This window comes from Phyllopteryx taeniolatus, chromosome 10 (genome assembly GCF_024500385.1).
Source record: "Phyllopteryx taeniolatus isolate TA_2022b chromosome 10, UOR_Ptae_1.2, whole genome shotgun sequence".
Classification (NCBI taxonomy): Eukaryota; Metazoa; Chordata; class Actinopteri; order Syngnathiformes; family Syngnathidae; genus Phyllopteryx; species Phyllopteryx taeniolatus.
Window position 1 is genome coordinate 26,808,039 of NC_084511.1, and position 25,856 is coordinate 26,833,894.

The 25,856-nt window shown below is 42.0% G+C and overlaps 2 protein-coding genes across 9 annotated transcripts in view; one reads left to right on the top strand and one right to left on the bottom strand.

Moving 5' to 3' along the window:
* The window catches only part of si:dkey-237h12.3 (teneurin-3), a 191,470-nt gene that overhangs the window by 144,438 nt on the left and 21,176 nt on the right, over positions 1–25,856 (top strand). For 4 of the 6 annotated variants that reach the window (XM_061788654.1, XM_061788656.1, XM_061788658.1 and 1 more), the window contains 6 exons: positions 1,881–2,145; positions 3,152–3,419; positions 6,044–6,187; positions 18,595–18,844; positions 21,508–21,528; positions 23,419–23,651. In XM_061788654.1, coding sequence (XP_061644638.1) covers positions 1,881–2,145; positions 3,152–3,419; positions 6,044–6,187; positions 18,595–18,844; positions 21,508–21,528; positions 23,419–23,651 — 1,181 coding nt within the window. The remainder of the gene's footprint in view (positions 1–1,880; positions 2,146–3,151; positions 3,420–6,043; positions 6,188–18,594; positions 18,845–21,507; positions 21,529–23,418; positions 23,652–25,856) is intronic. The other 2 variants (XM_061788655.1, XM_061788659.1) reach the window with 1 other exon arrangement.
* The window catches only part of ctso (cathepsin O), a 44,755-nt gene continuing 43,179 nt past the window's right edge, over positions 24,281–25,856 (bottom strand). For all 3 annotated transcript variants that reach the window (XR_009790640.1, XR_009790638.1, XR_009790639.1), the window contains one exon: positions 24,281–24,809. The gene's annotated coding sequence lies outside the window, so the exon portion shown is untranslated. The remainder of the gene's footprint in view (positions 24,810–25,856) is intronic.

Consider the following 25,856-nt stretch of genomic DNA (forward strand, 5'->3'; position numbering starts at 1 on the left):
GAAAATGGCTGCTTCAAACTAAATTGACCAAGTTACATTTCAATTTCATACAGAGGTCCTTTTCCGTGTCATGTTATGATAGACATGTCCACCCAATTTTGCACTGATTGGTAAAACTGCTGCTAGTCCCTTTTTTTTTTTTTTTTTTTAAAAACCTTTCCAGGAATTCTAAAAAATGATCTCAAAATTTGAGACCATGCTCATTCCAACCACATTTCAAGATATCTGCTTCCAATTGGGGCTGATTTGAGTGAATTCCCTAGTCAACAGAATTAGTCAAAGTGCAAGGCCTAGTGGAATTCGTCCTTCATGGGTACATCCTGGCATAATGAACATATCCACTGATTTTCAGTTGTATGTTTTCCATATTTAAATTGTGGAAGATGAGCGATGCAATCAGAGCAACACTCATTTACATCTCAGAATAATAAGAAGTCCGACCGTCTCAAATGCCAGGCAGAAAAGACCAACTCAGATAGCTTGAAAAAAGGACATTTTGGGCATTTCCAACCTAAATTATCCAGAAAACATATCGTGACATTTGGGACAATTGTTTGCTTACAGGCATAAGCAGGCCCTCTTCCGTTTCATGTGCCCAAAACAAAGTCCGAAACGACTAACCACAAATTTGGGGGGGCCGGTCTTCAGTTTTCCCCTCCTGTAGGGTTGGAATTTGACCAAATACTTTGGTTTCTAGCACATACTAGCCAGATAAATGAAAGCAATGTCAACGCCACAGACTCTACAAAATAAAAAAGTAATAATGTTATGATTTGCACCACTGTATTCCCTAGGAGCATCCTTCATATGTTCATATGAGTCCCTGAATCCAATTCATTACTCTTGTTTGACCAGGCATGATGGTTAGATAAGGAAAAAAAAGACACTTTTTCACTATTTGGACTCTTTCGTCTTAGAGGGTTTTCTGGTTTTAATTAGCTTGGCATTACTCGGAGGAAAAGTTACTGGTTTGGAAATGAAGGACTTTGAAGTGCTTCTCTTGAGAGAGTGTGTGCGTGCGTGCGTGTGCGTTTGCGTGCGTGTATGCCATCTCCTGGGGGTGGGCGAAGCATCTGTGTGTGCGTTTGTGCGCGTGCGTATGGTGACATTGCATGACTTCAGACGCACACATATGCCAAGTGGCAAGCTGTGCAGCTGACCTAAAACAGCTTCGCTTTCCACTTTGGGCAAGATGGCGATGGGGGCTGGGGTCGGTGTCGGATGGGGGGGAGGGGCTTCACAGCTGCGAGAACACACACATCCCCCCCGCACCCGCTTTTTCCATCCTCTGTGTAAGGGCGGCTCTGTTGGTTGACCAAGTGTGATCATCCACAAGCATTTATCACGCTCCTTGTCAGGCGACTTCCAGGGCGGAATCTCTGAAGAGTTGCGCTAATCCTCACCCCTCTCCCCCATTCTATCCATCAAACAGTGGCGTAGCAGGGGGGGCGTAAAGGGTGAAAATATATCTTTGCGCTTCTTCTCTTTCAGCCTGTAACAAAGAGAGACAAACAAGAGCATTGCTCGTAACTGTTGATGTTAGTCTGAATTAAGGTGATCGCAAAAGTACAAAATGGGGACTTTAATCTTCTTGCTCAGTTTTGGTCATGGGTTCTTATCACCATTTCATGCGTCCTGTTACGACAGACAATTCAACTCTTTCTTTTTGTCAATCAGTGAACCTGGAGTTGGGGGCAATTTAAATTTTTTTTAAAGTCGAAATAATCATCAAATGCTATATACTGCAAAACAGTTCCTGAACTATTCCTGTTTAGTTTCGTGCATCAGTTCTTAGGACTTTTTTGTGAGTCTGGTTATGAAACACGTCCACCCAATTTCACATGAATAGGTGAAACTTTTTTAAACGCAATTTCCTTCAGGTTTGACCTGCTGGCCAACGGCGGTGCGTCGCTAACGCTGACATACGAGCGAGCGCCTTTTCCAACCCTGCGCCGCACCGTGTGGATCCCGTGGAACGTCTTCCACGCGATGGACCCCGTGGTGATGCGGCGCGAGGAGAACAACGACATCTCCGGCTGCTACCTGACGGGGCTGAGGCGCCCTGAGCCGCTGGTCCTGGCGTCGCCACTTTCCACCTTGTACAAGACGTCAGCTGAGGACAGCCCCGTCATTCCCGAGACGCAGGTGAGCCTGCGTCGTAGAAAGTAGTAGTAGTAGTAGTAGAAACTCACCAGCGTTTTCTGGTGAAGCAGCATATTGTATGTATAATTTGGAAGATTGCTGTCACGCTACATGTGTACGAAAAATGTCATTTTTACGTGGCAGGTTGCAACTAAATAAAAGTCAGTTCTGGTTTTTTTGGTCACAGAATTTGGCGATGGATTCCTTTCATTGGACAGCAAAGATTTGTCATGAACTTATTTTTAGTAATTAAGTAATTAATTACTAAAAATTAATAGCCCTTTTTGTTGTTTTTCAGATGGCAAAAAAAAAAATCACCTGTGTAGAAAATAAGGCTACAACATGCTTACTGTATGTACAATACGGGAGACTGCTGTCATATGTCAGCAGCGTGATATGTTGCGGAACATAATACGGTGTTTAAAACAAAGTAAGCATTTTTTGAAATGGCAGGTTGCGACAAAATTCATTTTAGTTTTGTTGTTACTTACTGCTTAGTATGTATGTATGTATGTATGTATAACATGGGAGATGGACAATATCTATAGCTCATATAGGACAATCTCATTAGCCTAACACCATAATTGCTTTAGTCATTTTTTAATGGTTTCAGAAAGTAAGGGGGAAAAAAATATGTATAATAATAATATGTATATATCATGTATATTGTATCAGTATATTAAAGTAATAATAGTCATTATTCGATGGCACCTTGCGACAAAGGAAGTCAGTTTTGTTGGTTTTCAGATACAAATCTGAAAATTTGCCAATGCATGCTTTTCACTCGACAGTGACAATTTCTTGTGAACTTATCTGTCTTTTTGGAAAAAGTAATTTTGAAAAACAGATCTCTCCAGCTGCTCTGGTGTTGCTGTAAGGCTTCTTCGCCGCCCATTAAATTTCAGAAAAAGCTGGGAGACGATTCCTCAGGGTCTCATTGTCAAGAATTTGAACAGCTCAGTGTAGACTTCACTGTAAGAAGTTGACATGCTGCTAATTGCCCCCGCAGGTCCTCCACGAGCAAGTGGCCATCCCAGGCAGCGACCTCAACCTGGTCTACCTGAGCTCGCGGGCGTCCGGCTACAAGCCCATCCTCAAGGTTCTTCTGACACAGGACCGGCTGCCCTTCGGCTTGATGAAGGCGCACCTGATGGTGGCCGTGATGGGTCGCCAGCTGCAGAAATCCTTCCCGGCCTTCCCCGACCTTTCCTACACCTTCATCTGGGATAAGACGGACGCCTACGGCCAGAAGGTCTACGGCCTGGCAGAGGCTGTGGGTGAGTTCTTTGATTGAGTTGATCTACAGTATATATATATTTTTTCTACTATGTTTGTTATCACACTCCAAAAGATTTAGTAGGTGGTGTCAAAGTCTTAAATCAAGCCGCCCGCCGTCTCATCTTTTGACACGCGCGATGTTGCGATATACGAGGAGCCCTAGAGTCAAGACTCGTAGAAATGACTTTATGATTGAATCACAGCAGCTTGATAAGCATGGCTGCTTGCTCCGTGGCTCTTCACAAAATAAATTGGAGGTGTCCTCAGAATTAAGTCAGTTGAGCAGCGGTTAAATGAGACATGTTAGGTGTTAGTTTTCGATTTTATTTGTAGGTATTTTTTTTTACAATTCAAAACGATTCCCAGGGGTCTTCGTCGGCTCTACTGCGAGGCCGACACAGAGTACGGCTTTTGTTACCGTGACGAGTCTGAAAAAGCAAGTGCCAAATGCAAAGAAAATAAGTATTAGTTTTCAGAGAGAAAAAAGGTCTTTGTGAGAAAAAAAATTTCATGAATAAATGAGTATTTCTTTAAGAAGAAGAACAGATTTTTTTTTTCCCCAGGAAGTTTTATTTTTTAGAGGTGAAAAAGTTCAATTCCTTCAAGACAAAAATGGTAATTGGAAAAGAATAGTTTTGAATATTTGAAGAGGGTAATGTCATATTTTTCAGAGAAACAAATTGGCAGAGAATAAGTCATATTTTTGGCGGAAGAAAATGTATTTGTCCAGAAAAAAAGTCTTCTTTTCCATGAAAAATAAAGTATTCATTGTTTTATTACAAAAATGATTTATCATTTATTTTTTTTATCATTTATCATACCAAAAAACAATGAAGATTTGGGGCGGTGTTATATTTTCAGACAAAAGAATTGCATGTGAAAAAAATGTAAGCTAATACATTTGAGGAAAATAATTTGTTTTCCAGTAACAGTCTTATTTTTCGGAGAGAAAAAAATCATAATTTCCAAGTTATTGTTTTCACAAAGAAGAATATATTTATTTTTTAAAAAGTCGTATTTCCCAGAGAAAACAATTGTAATGTATCAAGAATACAAGAAAACTTTATTTATTGAAATAGCCATATTGACATTCCTGTAGAGGTGTGGAAGCATCTCGGAGAGGTGGCTGTGGAGTTTTTGACCAGCTAGTTCAATAGAATTGTAGCGCGTGAGAAGATGCCTGAGGAATGGAGGAAAAGTGTGCTGGTGCCCGTTTGTATGAACAAGGGTGATGTGCAGAGCTGTGGCAACTAGAGAGGAATAGAGTTGATGAGCCACACAATGAAGTTATGGGAAAGAGTGGTGGAGGCTAGACTCAGGACAAGTGAGTATTTGCGAGCAATTCCTGTTTGCAGTGGTGATGGATAGGCTGACAGATGACGTTAGACCGGAATCCCCGTGGACCATGATGTTTGCAGATGACATTGTGATCTGCAGTGAATGCAGGGAGCAGGTGGGGGAACAGTTAGAAAGATGGAGGCATGCACTGGAGAGCAGAGGAATGAAGATTAGCCGAAGTAAAACAGAATGTATGTGCGTGAACGAGAGGGGTGGTGGGGGAAGAGTGAGGCTACATGGAGAAGAGAAGTCCTCCAAGGGTGGAGGACTTGAAATACTTGGGGTCAACCGTCCAGAGCAATGGTGAGTGTGGTCGGGAAGTGAAGAAAGTCCCGTTCCAATCAGGTTGGAACGGGTGGAGGAAGGTGTCAGGTGTGTCATGTGGCAGAAGAGTCTCTGCTAAGATGAAGGGCAAAGTTTACAAAAGAGTGGTGAGGCCAGCCACGATGCGCGCATTAGAGACATTGGCAATGAAGATGTTGAGGTTCGCTCTCGGAGTGACCAGGTTGGATCAAATTAGAAAGGAGCTCATCAGAGGGACAGCCGAGGTTCGATGTTTTGGAGGCAAAGCTAGAGAGATCAGACTTGGATGGTTTGGACACGTCCAGAGGAGAAATAGTGAGTATATTGGGAGAAGGATGATGAGGATGGAGCTGCCAGGCAAGAGAGCGAGAGGAAGAGCAAAGAGAAGGTTGATGGATGACATGACGTGAGGGAAGACATGAGGGCAGTTGGTGTTGGAGAGGAGGATGCAGGAGATGGGCTTCCATGGAAAAGGATGACGCGCTGTGGCGACCCCTAAAGGGACAAGCTCAAAGGAAAAGAAGAAGATATTTTTGAGAAAGTTTTATTTTTCTGACGAAAGATTGTCATATTTCTTCAAGACAAAAAGTTTGCTTCAATGCCCCGAAAACCTGACTGCTGTTCAAAGCTGCTTCTTCGCATTCGCTGGGAATTGCTATGATCTGCTATGATGGATTAGGAAACGCTTGTGTGTCACGCGCAATTTCTGCAGGAATTGCAATTGATTTATTTCTTGTCGTTCTTCACTGCTACATTGGCTCGATTCAGCAGAACTTGGATATTCTGCATCGACTCGCTTGCACAGCGATGCAGCTCAGATGTTGCGGCATTATTGCAACATTATTATTACAACATACAGCATCTATGTTCAAAACTCATAATTCACCACTGCTATGTAAGCATTCAGATGTCAACTCTGAATGCTCTTTACAGTAAATCATCTCAGCCCGGAGTCAAATTGGACAAATTCTTTTCACCACAGTGTCGGTGGGCTACGAGTACGAGTCGTGCCTTGACGTGGTCCACTGGGAGAAGAGGACGGCGGTGCTGCAGGGCTACGAGGTGGACGCTGCCAACATGGGAGGCTGGATGTTGGACAAGCACCACGTCCTCGACGTGCAGAACAGTAAGAAACTCTCGGCCGCCACAGTTAGCAATGCGAAAATCTGAGCTCGCTTTTTATCTGGATTGTATGCACGTGTTTTGTGATGCCGAAAGCGGGAGAGTTCGTAGTCTGGAGAAACAACGACAAAGCCAGACACACACTGTATGATTTTCGCAGTGGTGACCAAGTGCGCTCTTATACCTGGACATATACACTAGTAGCAGCAGTAGTAGTAGTAGTAGTAGTCGTGGCCAAGTGCACTCCTTTTCCTGAACCTGAACAGCGGTAGACATCGATTGCAGCCAGTCTCTCTATTTTGTCTCGATTGCACCAAGATTGGGAAAATCCCTCTGAAAGTTCTGAACTCCTCCTTTCGAACCGGGCGAAGTAATGACCGGAATCATTTTGCCTTTGCCTGTATAGAGTCTACATAGAGCTCTTTGCTTTTTTTTTGACAGCAAATGGGTTGAGACTGAATCCACAGACTCAAACTCATTCCATTTTGTCCCAATTACACCAAGACCCATTTTTTTAAATGATGCCTAAATGAAAGTTCTATTACGGTATGTCAATAATCCCCAGAAAACCAAACCTCATCGCATTTGTCAGCACATCAGGACGGGCGACCTTGACTCGCTCGCAGATAAAACCGGCGAGTCACAAATTGTCTGCGACAACTGGAACGGCGACTGTGCGCCGCAATGCACTTCGCGTCAGAATAAGAGGACCAGGCTGGCGAGCTGACAAACGCGCGCTAGCCCGACGCCGTCCGCTTGTAATTGCGGTGGCTTTAGCGCGCGCCAGTGAATCGCCCGCGCAACCGTCGAGGGGGATTCGATCGCACCTGCTCATGCGTGCACCACGCGCGAGACTATTTTATATTTATTGTACTTGTTGATTAATGCGCTGCGGATAGATGAGTGAGCAAAGAACTCATTTGCTATATTGAATTAATGTCATTAGCAGCGTTTTCATCAAAAGGGCACATTTTCATATGATAGCGCTGAGTGATTTGGAATGACGGCACGGCTCACTTGCGCACTGATTCATTTACTCATTACTGTTGCGATCGGCTTCAAAATTCCTCTCATATCTGTACGGGGGTGATGGGACTTTTTTTTTTTTTTTTTACCTTTGCCAATGAGGCTGTCTGTTTTAAATCAGTGTGGGTTCATTTCTGCTGTGTGCAACTTTTTTTTTTTTTTAAACAAGTCAACCTGGATTGTTTTAATGATTCCCTGATATTCTACACGTGATGTTCCCATTAAGTCAGCATATTAATGATGGCATAAATTTCCAATCATTGGCGTTAATGGGTGAAAATGTGAAAATGAATCTTTCATACGCCACGTTCAAAATTATAATGCAAATTGTGTTTAAGTGTCATAAAGATGGGATGGGTATCATTAAGATGTTAACGATACTACTACTCTTAATGATACTGCTTATCAATCCGGTATTGTCACGGTATTCTTATCGGTGCCATTTATTTTTTATTTTTTTTAGAAAACCACTCAAACATATCAGAATTAGCCCTGCTTTAAAAAAAAAACGTTAATATACAGTAAAATAAATGAATAAAAACAATGATTTACAGAAAAATACATAAATGTTGTAAAACAAATCACTATTATAACGTTAAACATTATACAAACAATTATTTAGTGCAAACGAAAACTGGTGTAGAAGTGTTTGACGATGAGACAGCGATAGTTCGTCTTTTGCTGCCCCGTCCGTCTTCCAGCAGGTCGAAAACGGTGCATTTCCCCTTTTCAATGTGATGTACTTTTGCTAAATGTATGTTAAGGTTGCTTGTTTGTTGCGAGATGGCTCGCCTCCGATTGTGAAAATGCGTTTTAGGCGAACGTCTTCATTTTATTGCAAGTTAAAAACGAGAGCGGAGAGGTAAAAGGTGCAATATAACATTCGTATACATTTTTGTAATAAAAAACCGTTAAGGGTGGAGCTTATTGATACGCCGGTAAATAATTCTGTTTAATACGGGGCTCGGTACCTGTGATAATTAGTTTGCCAGTTGAGCTCAATTAAAGGAAAAACTACCAAAGAAGGATGTTGCACATTATTAGGGAGCTCACCATTTACTAGCAATATGGGAAAGAAAAAGGATCTCTCTGCTGCTGAAAAGCATGAAATAGTTCCTATTTCACGAAAACTTAAGCGTGATCATACTGTTAGGAGATTTCTGGCTGATTCAGAGCACACAGGTTCATGCAGATAAAGGGACAACGAGGAAGGTCTCGGTCAGACAAATACATCGGCTGAAGAGGGCAACCGCTAAAGTGCCATTATAAAGCAGTAAACCGCTATTTGAAGCCGCTGGTGCCTCTGGAGTCCCGCAAATATCAAGGTGTACGATCCTCCGGCGGTTTGCAGTTATGCCTAAACCTGCCACCCCTAACGAACGATCGTTGGACGGGATAGAGATCAACGAGGTCGGCGGACACATCAGAATCAGAATCATCTTTATTTGCCAAGTATGTCAAATACACACAAGGAATTTGTTTCCGCTAGTTGGGGCCGCTCAAGTACGACAACAGACAGTCAATTGACAGGGAATCATTTTGAGACATAAAAACACAGTCACTGAGCAATAAAAGGTTAATATTATATGTGGTAATGCCGGTACAATTTTTTATTTTATTTTTTTATTTCATTTTTTTGACAATTGTGCATTGTGCAAATGGCGCAAACTTCAAGAAATGTATGCAGTTTAAAGTGACTAGTAGTGCGATAATCTGTAACTATGTCAATTGTGCAAATGGTGCAGATACTTCTCAAGCACATGAGTGGCCAAAACAATTGGCAGCATGTTACAATGGAATTGTAAGTTATCTGTTTAAGAAGTTAATGGCAGGAGGGAAGAAGCTATTGAAATGTCTGCTTGTTTTAGTTTGCATTGTTCGGTAGCGCCTACCTAACGGAAGAAGATGGAAGAGCTGGTGACCAGGATGTGGAGAGGCCAAGAGGATTTTGCATGCTCTCGTCTTAGTTCTGGCAGAGTGCAAGTCCTCAAGGGTTTGTCCTTTTTTCGTAGTCGCACCAAACCAGCCAGTGATGGATGAACACAGGACTGATTCGATGACCGCTGTGTAGAACTGCCTCAACAGCTCGTGTGGCAGGCAGGAAGTACATCCTCTGCCGGGCCTTTTTGAGGACGGAGTTGATGTTGGTCTCCCACTTCAGGTCTTGAGAAACTGTAATTCCCAGGAACTTGAAGGTCTCGACGGTTGACACAGCCGTTTTTCACCAGCTTATTCTGTATTTAATAAAGGTATACTGCTAACGTTCAATGCTCCAGTCACACACAAGTCGGGTCACTCATATCTCAAGGGAGGAGTGTAAAATGTTTTTCAAAATGTTTTTCAAAAGTTGGTGCATTAACGGTTTGCTTCTGTGCATCATTCAGACTTCTGTGGAAAAAACACTTCACCTCGGAGACGCTGCTATTTATGTGACGGCAAGTCCGGGTGCGTTCAATAGTCCAAGTGCCATTAGCGGTGTTGCTTTAAGTATCTTTCAATTACCCCTTTCTGTGATGCTACTTTGGTTACCGTGGTTACGCGCGCACAGCACCATCATTATCATCATCATTGCAAAGAGGAAAAAAATAACAGAAGGTGATGTACGAATAATTCAAAGAAGATGGAAAACAGGGAGTACAAATCAATTGTGTTACATTGGAATGCGTGAGTTAATTAAACATTGCGCCCCGGTATCTACTCTGCTGCCTCGTCTTCACTCGATTGCTTCGGCAAATGAGTTCCACCTTCAGGACCTTGGAGCCTAACACCAAACTCCTCTCAGGGACTGTAAACGTGCTACAATAGTTATTTTACGCCATTTAATTTTATTCGGAGCGCTACTTTTACACACTGACGCAACACTTTGCCTTGTAAAAACGACATAAATATTGCCTTTGCAATATATCTGTAAGGGGGGGGGGGGGTCCAACGAAGTTCAGCGGCTTTAATGGGACCTTATTAAAGTGGCTCATATTTAACTTGAACACACGCATGTGACTCATACTTATGAATTTGTTTGCGTCCTTGAGCTGCGAAGAGGCACACAGTGTCGTTACCCAGTAAATGTGCTTGTTACTTACTTATTTGGTCATGGCTGGTGTCTTCTGACAAAAGTAAAATACAGTACAGTATATCATTTATTGATACACGTGATAAATATGCAAATACAACCGAAGTCTGAACATTGAATCTTGTAATCTGTGGAGGCTCTGTGGTGACATCTCGTGTTTAAAAAAAGACTTTGTACACCTTTAAAGTTCCTACGATTGCTTTGATCGGATCTCCTGCCGCCATTCACCCGAACCGGGAGAAAGTGCTTAGACCCGTTTTGCCAAATGCGGAAGTAAATTGCGTATATGCTGGATTACGCCCACATTAGACAGTAGACAGTAGGCACAAAATGGCGTCGCAATTTACCGTCTGCTATCTGTCTAAGATCATCCAAATGTAATGCCAAACTCTGATGCCAAGCTCCGCCCACATGAGACAGTGTAGGCACAAGAAGCTTCCCAATTTAGCATCATCCATCTCTCTAGAATGCCCATTTTTGATTGGGGCTTGTTCGAGCCATTTCACTTGAACAGGGGTTAGGAACCTTTTTGGCTAAGAGAGCCATGAAAGACACGACATATTTTAAAATGTATTTCTGTGGGAGCCGTGTCATATTTTTGAATATAATCTAATACAACTAAAAGTGGGCATTTTTAAGCAAGACCAACAATTTTAGAACAGGTCTCTGAATGTATTCTTTTGAAGCTAAGCAATAAGTAAAATATGAACTTCTGGTGCTGCATGGTTTTGCTGATTGATGGCTTTGTAGTTTGGGTGATGATTTTGTTTTTAGCCAAACAGTGAATCTCATCTCATCCAAAGTGAGACAAATGTATGACACTGCAATTGTCCTTGATTTGCCATCATGATGTCTTTTATATGTTGGATTGTCTTATCCGTCAAGTCGTAAACAAAGTTCATTGGCCACATCAAGCACGAACGCTTGGGCTCGATCCTCACTATTGCTAAAATAACCGGCAAAGCCAGCCGAATTCCAGTCACCTTGTTGGGTCCGTCCACGGAGTTGCTGCTGATTACATTGCGCTCTGCACTACAGCGCTTGGCATGCCTTCTTTCTGCTGTCCCCTGCTGGATATTTCGTTGCAAACGTGGCATGGCATCTGTCGAAGTGCCACTTTATATTTGAGCGTTTCATCAATTCAATGTTATTGCATATTAGAGACACCGCAGAACCTGCACAAAGTCAAATTCTTCTGTCCATTTGTGCTGAAATGTACGGTGCTCCTAATCATTCTTTTTGCCATCTTCTTTGTCAGACTATTTGATTAAAAGCGTGTACAGTGAGTTTACTTCTTGACCTCACAACGACCCGCGTGGGCGAGCGCATTATCCAAAAAAAGTAGAAGAGTCTGATCCTTCTGTACCCGGAAGTACAGCTGGCATTGGCTCCAGCCACCTGTGTCGCGCTAGAAAATGGATGGATGTATTAAAATGCATGAGAATGTTATATAATATATCAAGTATAATATAAAGAATACAGAAGAATATGTAAAGAAGATTTTGAATGTTATTTTTCACACTGATTTCTTTAAAGTTTTACTTTAAAATGTTAGCAGAATTATTCATTATACTGGGGAACACAATTTTTGTTGAGTTAGGTCTGACAGCTGTTTTTAACAGTTTTTAATTGCGAAATCCAAAACTGATCTCAGTTTTTCTCTATCATGTCAAGTTTTTGAACTATAGATCCCCGTTTTCTTAAATAATATGAAAGATACTGTACTTAACAGATATGTGCTTGTGTTATAAAACTTTTTCATGCTACAATGAAATATCAAAGAAACAGGCATGACAGAAACAGGCATGTTGATTTAACACTATTATGTTTTACAAAGGAGATGGGACAAATCCTCTTAATTCCTACTATGCTAGCTTTCTGTTTGCTGATATTGATAGTACTGACCTATTGGGAGCTGCACACACCGCACCGTCTCAATTGTGACTCCACAAACAAGTTGCCACGTAGCTGGAGATGAGTCCAATCGTAATCAGCTGGCAAGTCTTACTACAGCTCATCAGTGGAATCGCTTATCTGGAGGGTAGGCTGTGGAGAAAAAAAACTTCCTCAAAAGAACCACATGCGGATCGTGAGCCATAAGTTCCCGACCCCTGCCCTAGAAGTAATTTGTGAAAGGACGAGACTTGCTGAAATCGGCCCAATCCGGTTGACTCAAACCAAAATGGACAGCTTTCTGTTCAATTTCATCCATATGTCCTTGAGACTTTTTCGTGCGTACGGTTTTGACAGACATCTACACCCAATATCGGTACGATCTGTGAAACTGGTGTTGAGAACTTTTTTTTTTTTTTTTGACTTTGTGAGAATTAAAAAAAACAAAAAAAACAAGCAATAGCAGACACTGGCCACTAACATGTACAAGTCAGCAACAACGAGGCAAGTCATTAATTGTAACACGACACTCACTCATGGTGCTTCAATATATAAACCCATGTTTAGCAAACAATATTCAAATAAAAGGGGTGCATGAACACACATTTACTACTACTAGGGAAGAATTAACAATAACACAACATTCTTTGCAACAATTCACACAATGCCACTCGGCATGCTGTGAATTCCTACGTCAACATCCTCCGACACTACAATATGTTGTTGTCCTATTGGTTGGGTAAAAATATGGAAAATATGTCTGGTCACCTTGATAAACTAGTTGCTTACTAACAAGTTTGATGAAAGTTTGTGCTTTTTGTGATCAAAGAGTACAAACAAGCGCCCGTCCCAAATGTAATTAGAAGACCACTTCAGTGGGCTCCTTTTAAAAGATTCCCCATAGGTATATTCCATGCAAAAAAAAAAATATTCTTTTAACTTCCCGGGAAGCCTGTTTTTTTTCCTCAAGTCATTGCGCTGCGCCTCCCCTAAGCCCCCCTCGCCACTAATAACATTTTACCGAGAACTCACCAAGATGGCTGATTAATTACAGAGTTTAACGAGAGGCAGATACAAGCGGACTTCATTGCTAATATTGTGGGACACTCTTCAAAGACGGAAACACACTTGAAAGGCGAAAGAAGAAGAATCACAATTGGACTGGCCACTGTCCTCATTAGTGGAACCACGGAAGTGGCCACGTGAGGCCACAGTTTCGCCGACTTGCCAACCTTTCTATGATTACTAAATTATATTGATTGAATTGATCCAAGGGCACATTCAGATTAAGGGGGGGCGGGTACCGAGGACGAGAATACAACGCCGAGCCCTTCTAACAAAGACAAATAGGTGCAGGCGGTGGCTTTTTTTTTTTGAATGCAACAAGGCGGCTTCAAACATGCGACCTTGGGACTTTAATTGAACCGCAGAAACGTAGCGTAGCGTAATGAAAACCCGCCGAGTTGATAGGACTACGCATTCACTGGAAACATATCTCTGGAATTTGAATTCATCTTTGTGTCGCAGGGCATCTTAAAGGGGACTTATTATGGGATGCGACGCTTTCAAAGTCTACAAGCAGGGCTGCGGTGTTGTCGGATGCTAGTTGCTGATAGGCAGCACATATCGATCACTCACCGACTGACTGGCTTTGCTGGCAGCACCACTGATTGGTCGGTCTGTCACAAAAATGTCACTAAATGCTTGCCAATTGGCAAGGTAAATATTTAAAATATGTCTCAAAAAAATACTAAAACCTTTCCCGCATGTTACTCAGCTGCAGCGTTGCAGCAGTTTAGCTGATGTTCAGAGTGGAAAAAATCTGAGGTCACTTTGGCAAGCTGCCACTGTCCTCTTTATTTACACATCTATCATTGTTTACAATACACATCAGTCCCACCAGAGTGTAATGACCACGTTGTTATATCAACCCCCCAAAAACCTCACCTGTACCGCTGCCCCCCTTGGCTTTTCACTGTCATTGTTAGCGAGCAGATGAAAGTTGCTTTTCCTCGTCTCCCTCAAGGACGCTCGGTCACGACGCATTACGCTCGACGGTGATGGTGGCGGCTCGTCGTCGGCCATCAAACTTGTGATACCCCGGGCTGGAGCCGGGAGGGGAATTTGGCGCTTGCACATGCACACGCCGCGCTCCGGGGCCGATGACAGGGAGGCCCGCAACTGCCTGCGTAAAAGCCTCTTTAAGCATATATTTATAAATCCTCCGCACCCGAGTTTGCATGAATAAAACTTCCTCGCGGTACGATGCAAAAGTGTTTGTGTACGTGTGTGTGGAGGAAGGTGTGTGTTCTGTTTGGATGGAGGCCCTGTTTTTCTTGGCGTGCTCAGGAAAAGTCAGGGAATGACTTTAAATTCAACTCTCCCACTTGCCTGATGCACCTCAAAAACAGCACATCCATTAATTCAGCAATCAGGAGCTGAATTGTGCTTCCAACAGTATGGTTGGTTTTGTCACTCAATCACTGGTCAGTCTACATGTCAGTCAATACTCACTGCATCAAGGCTTGATTGGCTTGATAACAGAAACCTTAAATAAACGTGTATCTTGACATAAATCAGGACTTGGGAGTGTCACCCTGCAGGAACATTTGCTCAACGCTTTCTCCGATTCCAGTGGAGTCATTACAGCTAGATGCCACTCCTTTGATACCGGGCTAATTTGAGTCATGTCGTATATGGGGGGGAAAAAGAAGCTTTCATTCTGACATCAGAGCCTCCCAGATGATTAATGGTACGAAAGCGGCGCGGCGGCTGAGCCGACGCACCTGATGGACTAACTAGAGTGCCCTCGGCAATGTCACCTTGGTGACACCACCAGAGGGATGGCGGTGGAGGGCTGGGGAAGGGGCGTGGGGTTTTAGGTGGGGAGTCGGTTCTTAATTGCCCTCCACTACTCCATGAGCATCAGCTGCTAATGTTAGCCTGGATGGAGGCTGCAGATTTTGAGGTGAGCATGTCCGCTAGTAATAAAGTCAAGGCTGCTTTAAAACCAAAATAGCGAACCTCCTGTTCAGTTCACAACTCGGTCGCTGGCCAACTACACGTACATGTCAATCATTACTCACACGAGCACTATCATTGGTCGGTCTACAAGTCAGTCACTACACGTACGCCACAGTCTTTAATCAGTCAACATGTCGATCGTGACAGGCATTACTATTATTCGGCCAAAACCAACTAAGCGGTGGTACACACCGTCTGTAACAGCGGCGGCCTATGTAAGGAAAAAAAAAGCAGCGGTGTCACGATTCTTCACGATTCCCATTCTTAAGCTTTATTTAACAGCAATTGATTGTAGGTCGACATGAGAGCTTGACTTGGTCTGGACCCAGACCGCAGGCCGCCATTTGAAGACTCCCAGGTCTAGATCGAGACAAGCTGCAGATGGCGATGCGAGTATGTCCGCTAGTAATGAAGCAGAGGACATGACAAAAGAACAGACACCAGCAATTTGCCTTATCGAGTATGACAGAGATGATGCGAGGAAGAGGAGGAGGGTGCTGGGGGGACGATATCTGCAGATGTTTGAAATGGCACCGAGATGAAGAATGAGTCACAGCGGGGAGGAATAGAAAAGCCCTCTGCAGAGCATGTCAGGGGGTGAAGACATTAGTCAAAGTTTACAACGTTAAGGGATCGATACGGAGGCGGCCATGGAGGCAATCACTGATATTTGGATTCATCTTCGTACCGGCGAAGATGGGGGGGATATCGAACCATAACCCCGCCGCCTCGCCCTCCCCAAAAGAAAAGGAAAAACCCCACGTTGGCCATAAATCTCAAATGTCAAAAAGTAGAAAAGCAGGACTGAATAATTCAGTGGGGGATTGAGAAAAGTCAGGCAACACCGTGGATAAATATTAATATGGCTGAGGGCAAAGACGCATTATAGACGCGCGTGTGCTACTTCAAACAAACAAACAAACAAACAAACACGCAGCAGCAGGCCAAAACAATTGACAGCTGAAAGGAGCTGTCTGCCTACTGACCCCACGTCCGCTTTTCCGAGGACCTCGGTCTGCATGCATTTTTCCGTGCAATGTGACTTTAGGTCTATTCATTAGGTGGGCAAAAACTCCTACGTCCTTGTAATGTGTGTAATCGCAGTCTTCACACATCTTGGATCATTCAACGTCAATCTTTACACACAGCACCATGATTGATTGTTTCCATTGTTAATCATTTAGCCCTGGGGTCAGTTTAAAACCGGAGCTCGGTACCCATCGCTATCTGACATGGATTCAATTTTAAAGCAATGACCAATTAGTATTATTAGACATGAAAATAACAAATACTCCCTCGTGCGGCTGATTGGTAGGCCCACCTGCTCGCTTTCTGTGGGTGGAGGGGCAGATATATTGATGTGACGCCAGAGAACTTGGTAAACATCTCAAACTGACCCAAAACTATCCAGAGCACAAGGAAGAAAAAAAGGAGGGAAAATGGGAAAAAGAGAGCTACAGTTGTTGCTACTTTTGGTTTGTCCCATTAAGTGTGGCAACAGCAAGTCACTCGCATGATTTAATAAGCACTCCTAATAGAGTATTGAAATGAAGAAATTGTTCTCGTTTATGTTTTAAACTGTAAAAACGACGCTATTCGACTTGGTTTGTAAGCGTACGTAAATCAGCAATGGAGGGGGGGAGCTATATAAAATCTCGCCCAGCGCGCCACATTGGGTAGTGCCGGCTTTGTATGTGAAGGTATGATATTCCAAAAAGTGTGAAAACACAATAGCAAAAAAAAAAGAAAAAAGAAAAAACAGATGCCCAATGCTTTTTGTTGTTCTTTATATTTAGTCTCAACATCTTCAAGTACGTTGTCACGTGCATACTGAAGCATCTTTTTTAAAAGTTAAATCCTGACAAGTAGCGGTTGGGGGGGGGGGGGGCTTCATTAGCATATCACACGTGCGGCATCTATCTGTTGATCACAGGCTCTACAACGTACAAGTGTGATGCCTCGTTTGCAGACGGATGGCGGGATAAAAGCGGCCCGGCGCTGGCAGGATCGGAGCTCCGAGCGAGCGCAATCGTCACGCCATCCGCTTTGAATCACTTTACAAACTGTAACTGTTGTGGATGGCTTGACAGATTGGGTGCGGCGTTGTCCCCCCCCCCCCCACCTACCTTCCACCACCAACACCACTGATTCTTTCATGACTGCATCAATGTTTGCGAACAAAGTCAACGTGGAGTCCGTCTCACACGTTTGCCTTGACGTGTTTTTTACCCACGACACTCAATCTGCAATCTCGAAGACGTGAGCAGACGATGATGCATGTGGAACGTGCACTTGCCGGACACTTCGTTAGTGACGCCCGTGCAATATAACGAGAGGAGCTGTGTTGAATATTAGAACATCTTCCCAATAATGTGGTGCAGTTCTAAACCACCAGGCAAGTCACACAACTCGACATGCATGGTGGGACACGACCACGGGGTATCCCACAGAACATATCCTAGATTTTCTCATACATTCCAAGGAGTCACAAACAGAATAAATCACAATATAAAGTGTTATACATCCACATAAACCGAAGAACTTGATGACACTTTTTGTCTGTTAAACGTGGATATTTTTATCATTGGACAGAGAGCATATCATATTTTTTGGGGGGGTGGGGGGGTGGAGGGTGGACCTTGTACACCGCAGGTGAGAGAAGTACACTTATACTACATAAAAATGAAGAATTTAAATTTAAAGTTGCACGCAATGACGAACAGGCCCTTTCCATGGTGAAACCTTGAAGTGATGCTTCAAGCCAAAATGGCCGACTTCCTGTGCAATTTGTCAATTGGTGAAACTGGTGTTGGGGGAGCTTTTTGAGAATCTTCTAAATGATCATCAAAGTTGATGCCATGCTCTGCACACATGATGGTGTCAGCAAAGAATTTAGTATCACCCGTCAATCTAAAATCAAAATTCCCAGTCAAGAGTTTATGTTTATGTATGAGCCCTGGAATTCACCTAGCATGGCTGCTTCAAACCAAAAGGACTGACTTCCATTTCCATTTACAGGTGGGTCCTTGAGACTTTTTCATGCTACTTGTTATTCTAGGCATGTCCACCCAAGTTCATGTTAATCGGTGAAGTTGGTGTCGGGCATATTTTTTTTCAACTTTGTGACAATTTGGCCTTTTTGGGCGAATTCCTTAGTATGAGTTTGTCCAAAATGGCTGCTTCAAACCAAAGTGAGCCACTTTCTGCTCAATTCTGGGCATGGATCCTTGAGACTTTTTCATGCATCCCGTTATGACAGACACGCTCACCCAATTTTGTGTTGATCGGTGAAACTGGTGTCTGGGGCTAATAACTTCTAACTTCCCAGGTGGTGCTCGAGTTGTGGGCTTCGTGGTCTGAATCCTAAAGTTACTCACCTTCTCATGTGTTCTTTGCAGGTATTCTGTACAAAGGCAGCGGCGAGAACCAGTTCATCTCGCTGCAGCCGCCCGTCATCTCCACCATCATGGGCAACGGCCGCCGTCGGAGCATCTCGTGCCCAAGCTGCAATGGCCAGGCGCTGGGCAACAAGCTGCTGGCACCCGTGGCCTTGGCATGGGGCATCGACGGCAGCCTCTACGTGGGTGACTTCAACTACATTCGACGTATCTACCCGTCGGGCAACGTCACCAGCATCATGGAGCTTAGGTAAGAAGCCCCGCGCCTCCGACAAACAGAGGGTGCCTTTGGAAGTGCACTGTGTTACACTCTGGGCCGTTGGGAAACTCAAGCGCCTCGTAAGAATGTGCTGTTTGGTTATTCAGAGCGACACACTCGGGGAATGGCGGAGCGCACTGGGCAGGGAGGGGGATGTGGAATTTGAACGACCTCATTCACCATTCATGTACCGTGGGTATAATCAAGTTGGTGTCTTGCGAAAATGCAACGAAAGGGAGCGCATGCTACCTCTCAGAACACTCACATTCTTTTAGAGTGGAGTGAGGGCGTCGCATTGAATTTCCGAACGCACCCAGACAGACACGAAGACTGACATCTAGGCTAATGAGTTAACTGAGGCTAGGCTAATTAGCTAGCTAAGATTGATGCACATTAAATGTGCTTACTAGCAAACTAGAATTACAGTTAACTCAACCTACAGGCTAGGCTAACAAGCTAACTAAGGCTTTGCTAACAAGCGTGCTAAGATTGATGTACACTAAAATGGCTAACTAGCTAACTAGAATTACTGGTAGCTCGACAGATAGGTGGGTAGGTATGTGGATAGGTAGTTTTGTATCCGTAACTAGCCAGCTATCCATTGATAGCAAACATAGAGGCTTAATTGGTAAGGCTAACTAAAAGGTTATTGGTAATAGCTAATCTAGATTTGAAAAAAAGCTAAATAGTAAGTGTGACTGACATGTAACTAAGATATGCAAAATAAGCATGCTCAATGGACCAACTAGCTAACTGATATAGATGAATAGATTCGGTTTTAAAAAGCGTATATTTCTGCTTTGTGTCAAACAAAAAAGCAAACTGACAGAAATCTTCGTCCTCAGGCACAAAATTGGCAGCTAGGTGACCTCACACCTACTTGGCTAAGCATGCGTCAGGGACAGTTGGCTGCGCTCAAATTGGCAGGATGATGATTGTGTTCATCGCGGGCTGTCCTCATTCAGATATGTAAAATGGCAATATGTAAACTCGTGTGGTTACCTTCAAGAAGGCCCCCGGGGAATTCGCCCCAGAGTGCATTAAACAAAGACCGTGCATGGAAATAATGTGCGTATAACTAGGAAATGGGGTGCTTTCCTGGCCTTTTATAACAGTTTCCCAATTGAATTCCAACGTGGAGGAGCTGTTTTATAGCAGTTTGGGATTAGTGAACGAGTTGTTGTGTTGCTGGAGTTGGTTAATTGCAGCAGGAGTTCAGATTTAACACACATGTGACTTTGCTGGGACTTTCGCTATCAGACGTGCTTAAAAACGCTATCTGTGACAACTTTCCAGTCTTTATGCAGTGGGAACAGGCCTGATACATACAGTCCATTTTTTTAAATGAAAAATTAAGAATGAGTTTAATTATTTGGAATTTGCATTTGACAACTTCTCGACTAGCTAAAAGAGGAATTAAGTCTCACGTCAGCAGAAGAAATCAGGGAGCAAACAGAATGAGGACAGAATGCTGACAGGTCATTTTCAGTAAAAAATAATATATATATATATATATATATATATATTGCAGTGATTTTTGCTAGTATCAATGCAATTTTCCATTTCGATCAAATTTTTATGTAGCAGGGACCGGCCTGATAAATCTGTTTATCATCTTTTGATTGTTGAAAATGTTGTTGGGATCGACAAGCTGAGGGAGGAATTTAATCATCAGGCTCTTTTGCCTCCTGAGGCATCGATAAAGGGTAAAAATGAAAAGACTAAGTTTGGTGATGTGTTTTTTTTTTTTTTTTTTTAACTCAAAATTGATTTTTAATAGTCACTTGTTACTTGTCTTGTGCGGTAGGGACGGGCCGGATTAATCCATTTATCAATTTTTGATCATTAAAAATGTTGTCAATGATGCCCACGTCGATCATTCTTGATGGCATTGACAAGCAGAAGGACAAATGATATCAGGCTCATTAGCTGCCTAGACGGGCAGCAGGAGACATCCAAACGGGGAAAACGGGACGAGAGAAAGTTTGGTGAGGGTTCATTTTTCTACAGAAAACTAGTCAAATAGTCATTTGTCCCTTGTCAGGGACGGTGATGAATCAAGAAGAATACGAGAACATTTTTGTAAATACATTGTTACGACAGCAGGGGTGGCCCTGAGAAATAGATTTATTTATTTTATTTTTTTAAGAATCAAAAATGTCGTCAATAATGTGAAATACGATCATTTGCTTTCACAACTTTTTGAATTAAATCAGGCTTATTTGCTGCCTACACAGGCCACGAGAGGTATGGAAACAGGGTATAATGCCCAAGAAAAAGTTTGGTGAGGGGTCATTTGGAACGGAAAATGTTACCCTATTGTAAAATGGAAATAGTTAAATAGTCATTTATCTTGTGCAGAACAGCTGGGACTAATAAATAGTTTCTTTTTTTTTTTTTTATTCAAGAATAAAACATGTTTTCAGTGATGTAAAATTTGAGGGGGAAATTAAATCAGGCTTCTTTGCCGCTAATTCAAAGCGGAAGTAAACACGAAGGCCAGACGACATCTCAAAGCCGAAAGCAAAGCACTGTTGTTGGATGCGCATGTTTTACTACACCTGAGTGGGGAAAATGTTTCAAAAAGGACTTCTTCAATGGAAACCTCCTCATCCTTTTTTTCTCAACTCTTTGTGTCCTTTCTTTTTTCGTAGAAATAAAGACTTTAGACACAGGTAGGTGTGTTTTCCTTCTTTTAGTGCGCGCTCATTACCACCACCATCGTCGTCATCTTCACATAAATGAAGCTCTCCCTTTTTTTTGTCTTTCCTTTAGCATCCCAGTAATTACCATATGTATAATTAGAGCAGGCCAATTATCGTCTAATTACCACTGATGAAGAGAGTGGAGAAAAAGTGGCGTCTTGTTTGCGACGGCTGATGAAAATGCTTCGAAAAGAAGTTTGAGATTTCAACGTGAAAAGATATAATAATCAAGTCTATAATAATTCATAGCTTGACAGAAGAATGTAGCAAAAAGACGATGAGAAGTTGTCGAAAGTCTTTTTATGTCATTAAATTAATAATCAATCATAGTCATGAAAGCTTTTTAGCAAACCATTCTATAATTCAGTATTTTAAAATTCAACAAATGTAAATTATAGTTGAATTACTTTAAATTAAATAAATCAAATGCATTTTATATTGTATTTACTGTAGTTGTTTATTTATGTCATTTACATATTTATTTACTTAAATCCATATTACAAAACTAAACTATTTAATATAAAATCAAATCCATTTTTATTATTCATGTCATATAAATTGCAAAAGTATATTTATTACTAACAAACCCATTGCGTTGACTCGAAAGCGATGAAGACTACAATAAATTTACAATATGGATAAACAATCCGGAATAATTTTACATGATTCGAATTGAAATATGATTCGTCAATTCACACTGTGATTCATTTTTACTTTGGATTTCTTCCAAGTGTAGTTTAATATTATTGCAATGCACAACATTTTTTTAATTGGCTATTTTTTTGTTAAATTTAGTCAATTATCCTTCCCAAGCAAATTTGGTGATTCACGGCCTTCACCCCAACTCAACCCGAGCATAACCTTAACCTTCTAACCCTTCCCTAATCCCTTAACGTGAACATACCCAAACCTTCTAACCACTAAACCTTATTTGAAGCTGCTAGCTAAAGTCTCTCATTAACAATATAATGATGTTTACTAACTGATGAATAAACTGGGAAACTTTTTGGTTGGAATGGTTGTCTTGAAAGGTTAATTAATTAGGCTCAGATGAGGTTCGAGTTACAGTAGTACCTGGACTTACCACTCACCCAAAGCTTTTTTTCATCTTGAGTGGGGCGCAGAAATGGAGTAAAGAGTGCTTTTCGGTGGCAGCAAACTTTAAACATAATGCAAACAGAATTACACGTGTATTTAACCAAGCCACGTGACTTTGCCTTAAAAGTCCACGAGCTTAATGCTAACACATACTGGGAAAAACCCTATACCGGGTAACAAAACTAGCATCAAATACAGTGACAGTTATAAACCTTTAAACAACTTTAAACCAAAATTACAAAACTTTTTCGAACACAAACAAGCAACACATGCAGACAGAGCATTCAACAATACTCACAGGCCTATATTCTTTATCCTCTGCAAAAAAAAAGGACTTACATTACTGCAGCTTAGTTACAAGTCTTTTTCTGCCTCATCATCAAATCTACTAGTATGTCTGTATGTATTATACTTCCCCCTGGTGGCCATATTTTGCACAATCGGCGCAGCAGAATGACTTTAAACATGAAATAATCTTGCACAAACTGTTTAATTCTTTAGATTGTATTTTTTATTATTGTATGTTTTTATAAAGTACTATACTGTAGAGTGATATGTTTCCTATGGAAAAAAAACATTCAAACATTGGAACAGATTAATGGCATTTCCATTTATTTCAAAGGGAAAAGATGATTTGACTGTTTTGAATTATGAGCATGGTCACAAAACAAATTAAACTCGTAAGTCAAGGCACCACTGTATACTTGAAACAAGCGTTAAAAACATGCTGATAATAATACTAATTCCTTCTTACGAACGCAGCAACAACCCAGCACACCGCTACTATCTGGCCACCGACCCGGTCACAGGCCAGCTGTACGTGTCGGACACCAACTCGCGGCGGATCTACCGGCCGAAAAGCCTCTCCGGAACCAAGGACCTGCAGGCCAATGCCGAGGTGGTGGCCGGGACCGGAGACCACTGCTTGCCCTTTGACGAGAAACACTGCGGGGACGGCGGCAAAGCTGTGGAGGCGTTGCTCACCGGACCCAAAGGTGTCGTGACGCAGTGCTTTTTAGAATAGGGGCGGTGGGGTTTCAGGCTTGCAACAGTCAGTCGGCCCACTCAAAATGTAGGTGGGAAATAAAATGCAACGTTGCTGGTCAAAACTTGTTAGTTTTTTTTAAGTTGAATTCAATTCATATTAAAACAAATGTTCAGGGTACAGCAAAAAAAAAAAAAATAATAAGCAATTGTTCCCACTGTTGTTCCAATATTTTAACAGTTATGTAATTACACTGGGTACCAAAAAAAAAGTTAAGTAAAAAGTAAGTTGTCTGTTTTTTGGGAGAATTTTGCATCGCTCAATCTGAAAATAATAAATCTGTGTCTCAAGTTCAGGTCAGGTTTTTATTAGAATCATCTTCATTTTGCCAAGTGTGTCCAAAAAACACACAAGGAATTTGTCTCCGGTATTTGGGGACGTGTTATGTGTATGCCAAGTTGTTAACAGTTTATTAATCAAATGTTACAAACTTTACTTACTGTAAATGTAATAGTAGACATATATAAAACTAAGTACCTGTAAATTTGATGAATGGCAAAGAAATCCCAATGACAGCCCATCACAATGCAAACGATGTCCGTTTGCTCCTTTCTCCATTTCTCTTTTTAGTCTTGCAAATGTTTTTTTTATTTATTTTTTTTTTTTTTTTGTTATTGTTGTTGCAAAAACTGTCCATAAAGTTTTCGCTGAGTACAACCTGTTGGCTGTGGCAGTCCACTTGTGCCATTTGCACTGCAATTGTTCACTTTTCTGTAAATACCACGAGATGAAAAGCGCCAACCAAAAGACTGCTTTTGCTTTCGCCGCCGCCGGCTCCCGACGCCAACTGCACTCGATGCGAACATTTCAGCCCAGGCGAGAAAGTCTGTAATGATGGAGTGGGTAGAAGGCGAGACCGCGGAAGAAACAGCAGATGGCTTTTTTTTTTTTCCCTGTGTGTGTTTTCCGCTCTCACTCCATCTTTCTTGCAGACATTTTGATGAACTCTGCTCAGATGTGACACTCCTCATCAGTTTGAGACTCTCACGCGGTCAAACGAGGCGGCGAACTCTTCCAAGGACTCCTCGAGCCGAACGCATTCACCTCATGAAAGTTTTTTTTTAAGTCTTAATTCAAGCCGTAGAAATTGCGATTCCCCTTGGAGGTGCTGTGTAAAAACAAAAAACAGTGTTAATACATCGCAGCGGGCCAGAGAAGTCCTCATATGCCGTGCAAACAAAAATCGCTGAATGTATATGTAAACACCAAGATGGCCTCCATTTTATGACTTATACCCTAATAATTTCCACCCACAAGCATGTACAAAGAAAAATGGTTAACTGTAATTGAATATCACTTGACACTACAACTCCTACCCTCCACACGATAACACCAAAACATGAGCGCATTTGGTACATTTTATGGCTTTCACCCACTGAGAATAATGTCTCAAATGAGTCGTATTTTTGTAGTGCTTTTGTATTGGCCTTCACACCATAAACGACACCAAACCCTAAACAGGTTAACAGGTTAACAGAACAAGTCGCGTAGTTCCGTCTTTGACTGAGTTGTAACGAGTCCCTGAATGGTCCCGGAAGGTGTGAAAATGACCTCCGAAAAGTATGTGGACTTTCTGACTGACCACTTTCTTCCATGGTACCAAAAGAAGAACCATGCCCTCATTAACAAAATCTTCTTCAAGCATAACAATGCACCATCTAAAAAAAAAAAAAAATTTGTTTAAATGGATGTAAGAATTGTGAAGCTGCTATCAAATAAGGTGTCCTTGGTCAAAATGTAACAGATGATGTTTTTGCTTGAAATAGCTTTTGATTTCAGTTCAATATGACCTAATTCTGCCAATTCAAGAAATTACTATTTTCAGTTCTTGAAAACATCAAGTGTCTTGAGACTCTCGTGTGCGTAATAATTTGGAACAGTGCTTTTGAAGTGATTTATTTTTTCATAACAATAGTTATTATTGGGAGATTTGTTGATAAACATTTGACTTGTATTGATTGATCGACTGACTGGTTGATGACTACAAAATTGGGCCGACGACCGTTTGTTTCAACTTTGGAAGAAGAAAACAAGAAAAAACGCCTGTCCATGCTCACTGTTCAGGGCGTCCATATGTCCGATCCCTCCATGTGCGGGGGTGAGTTGGCAACTGTCATTTTTTTTGCCGATGGTTCACTTCAGTCGCATTTGGGCT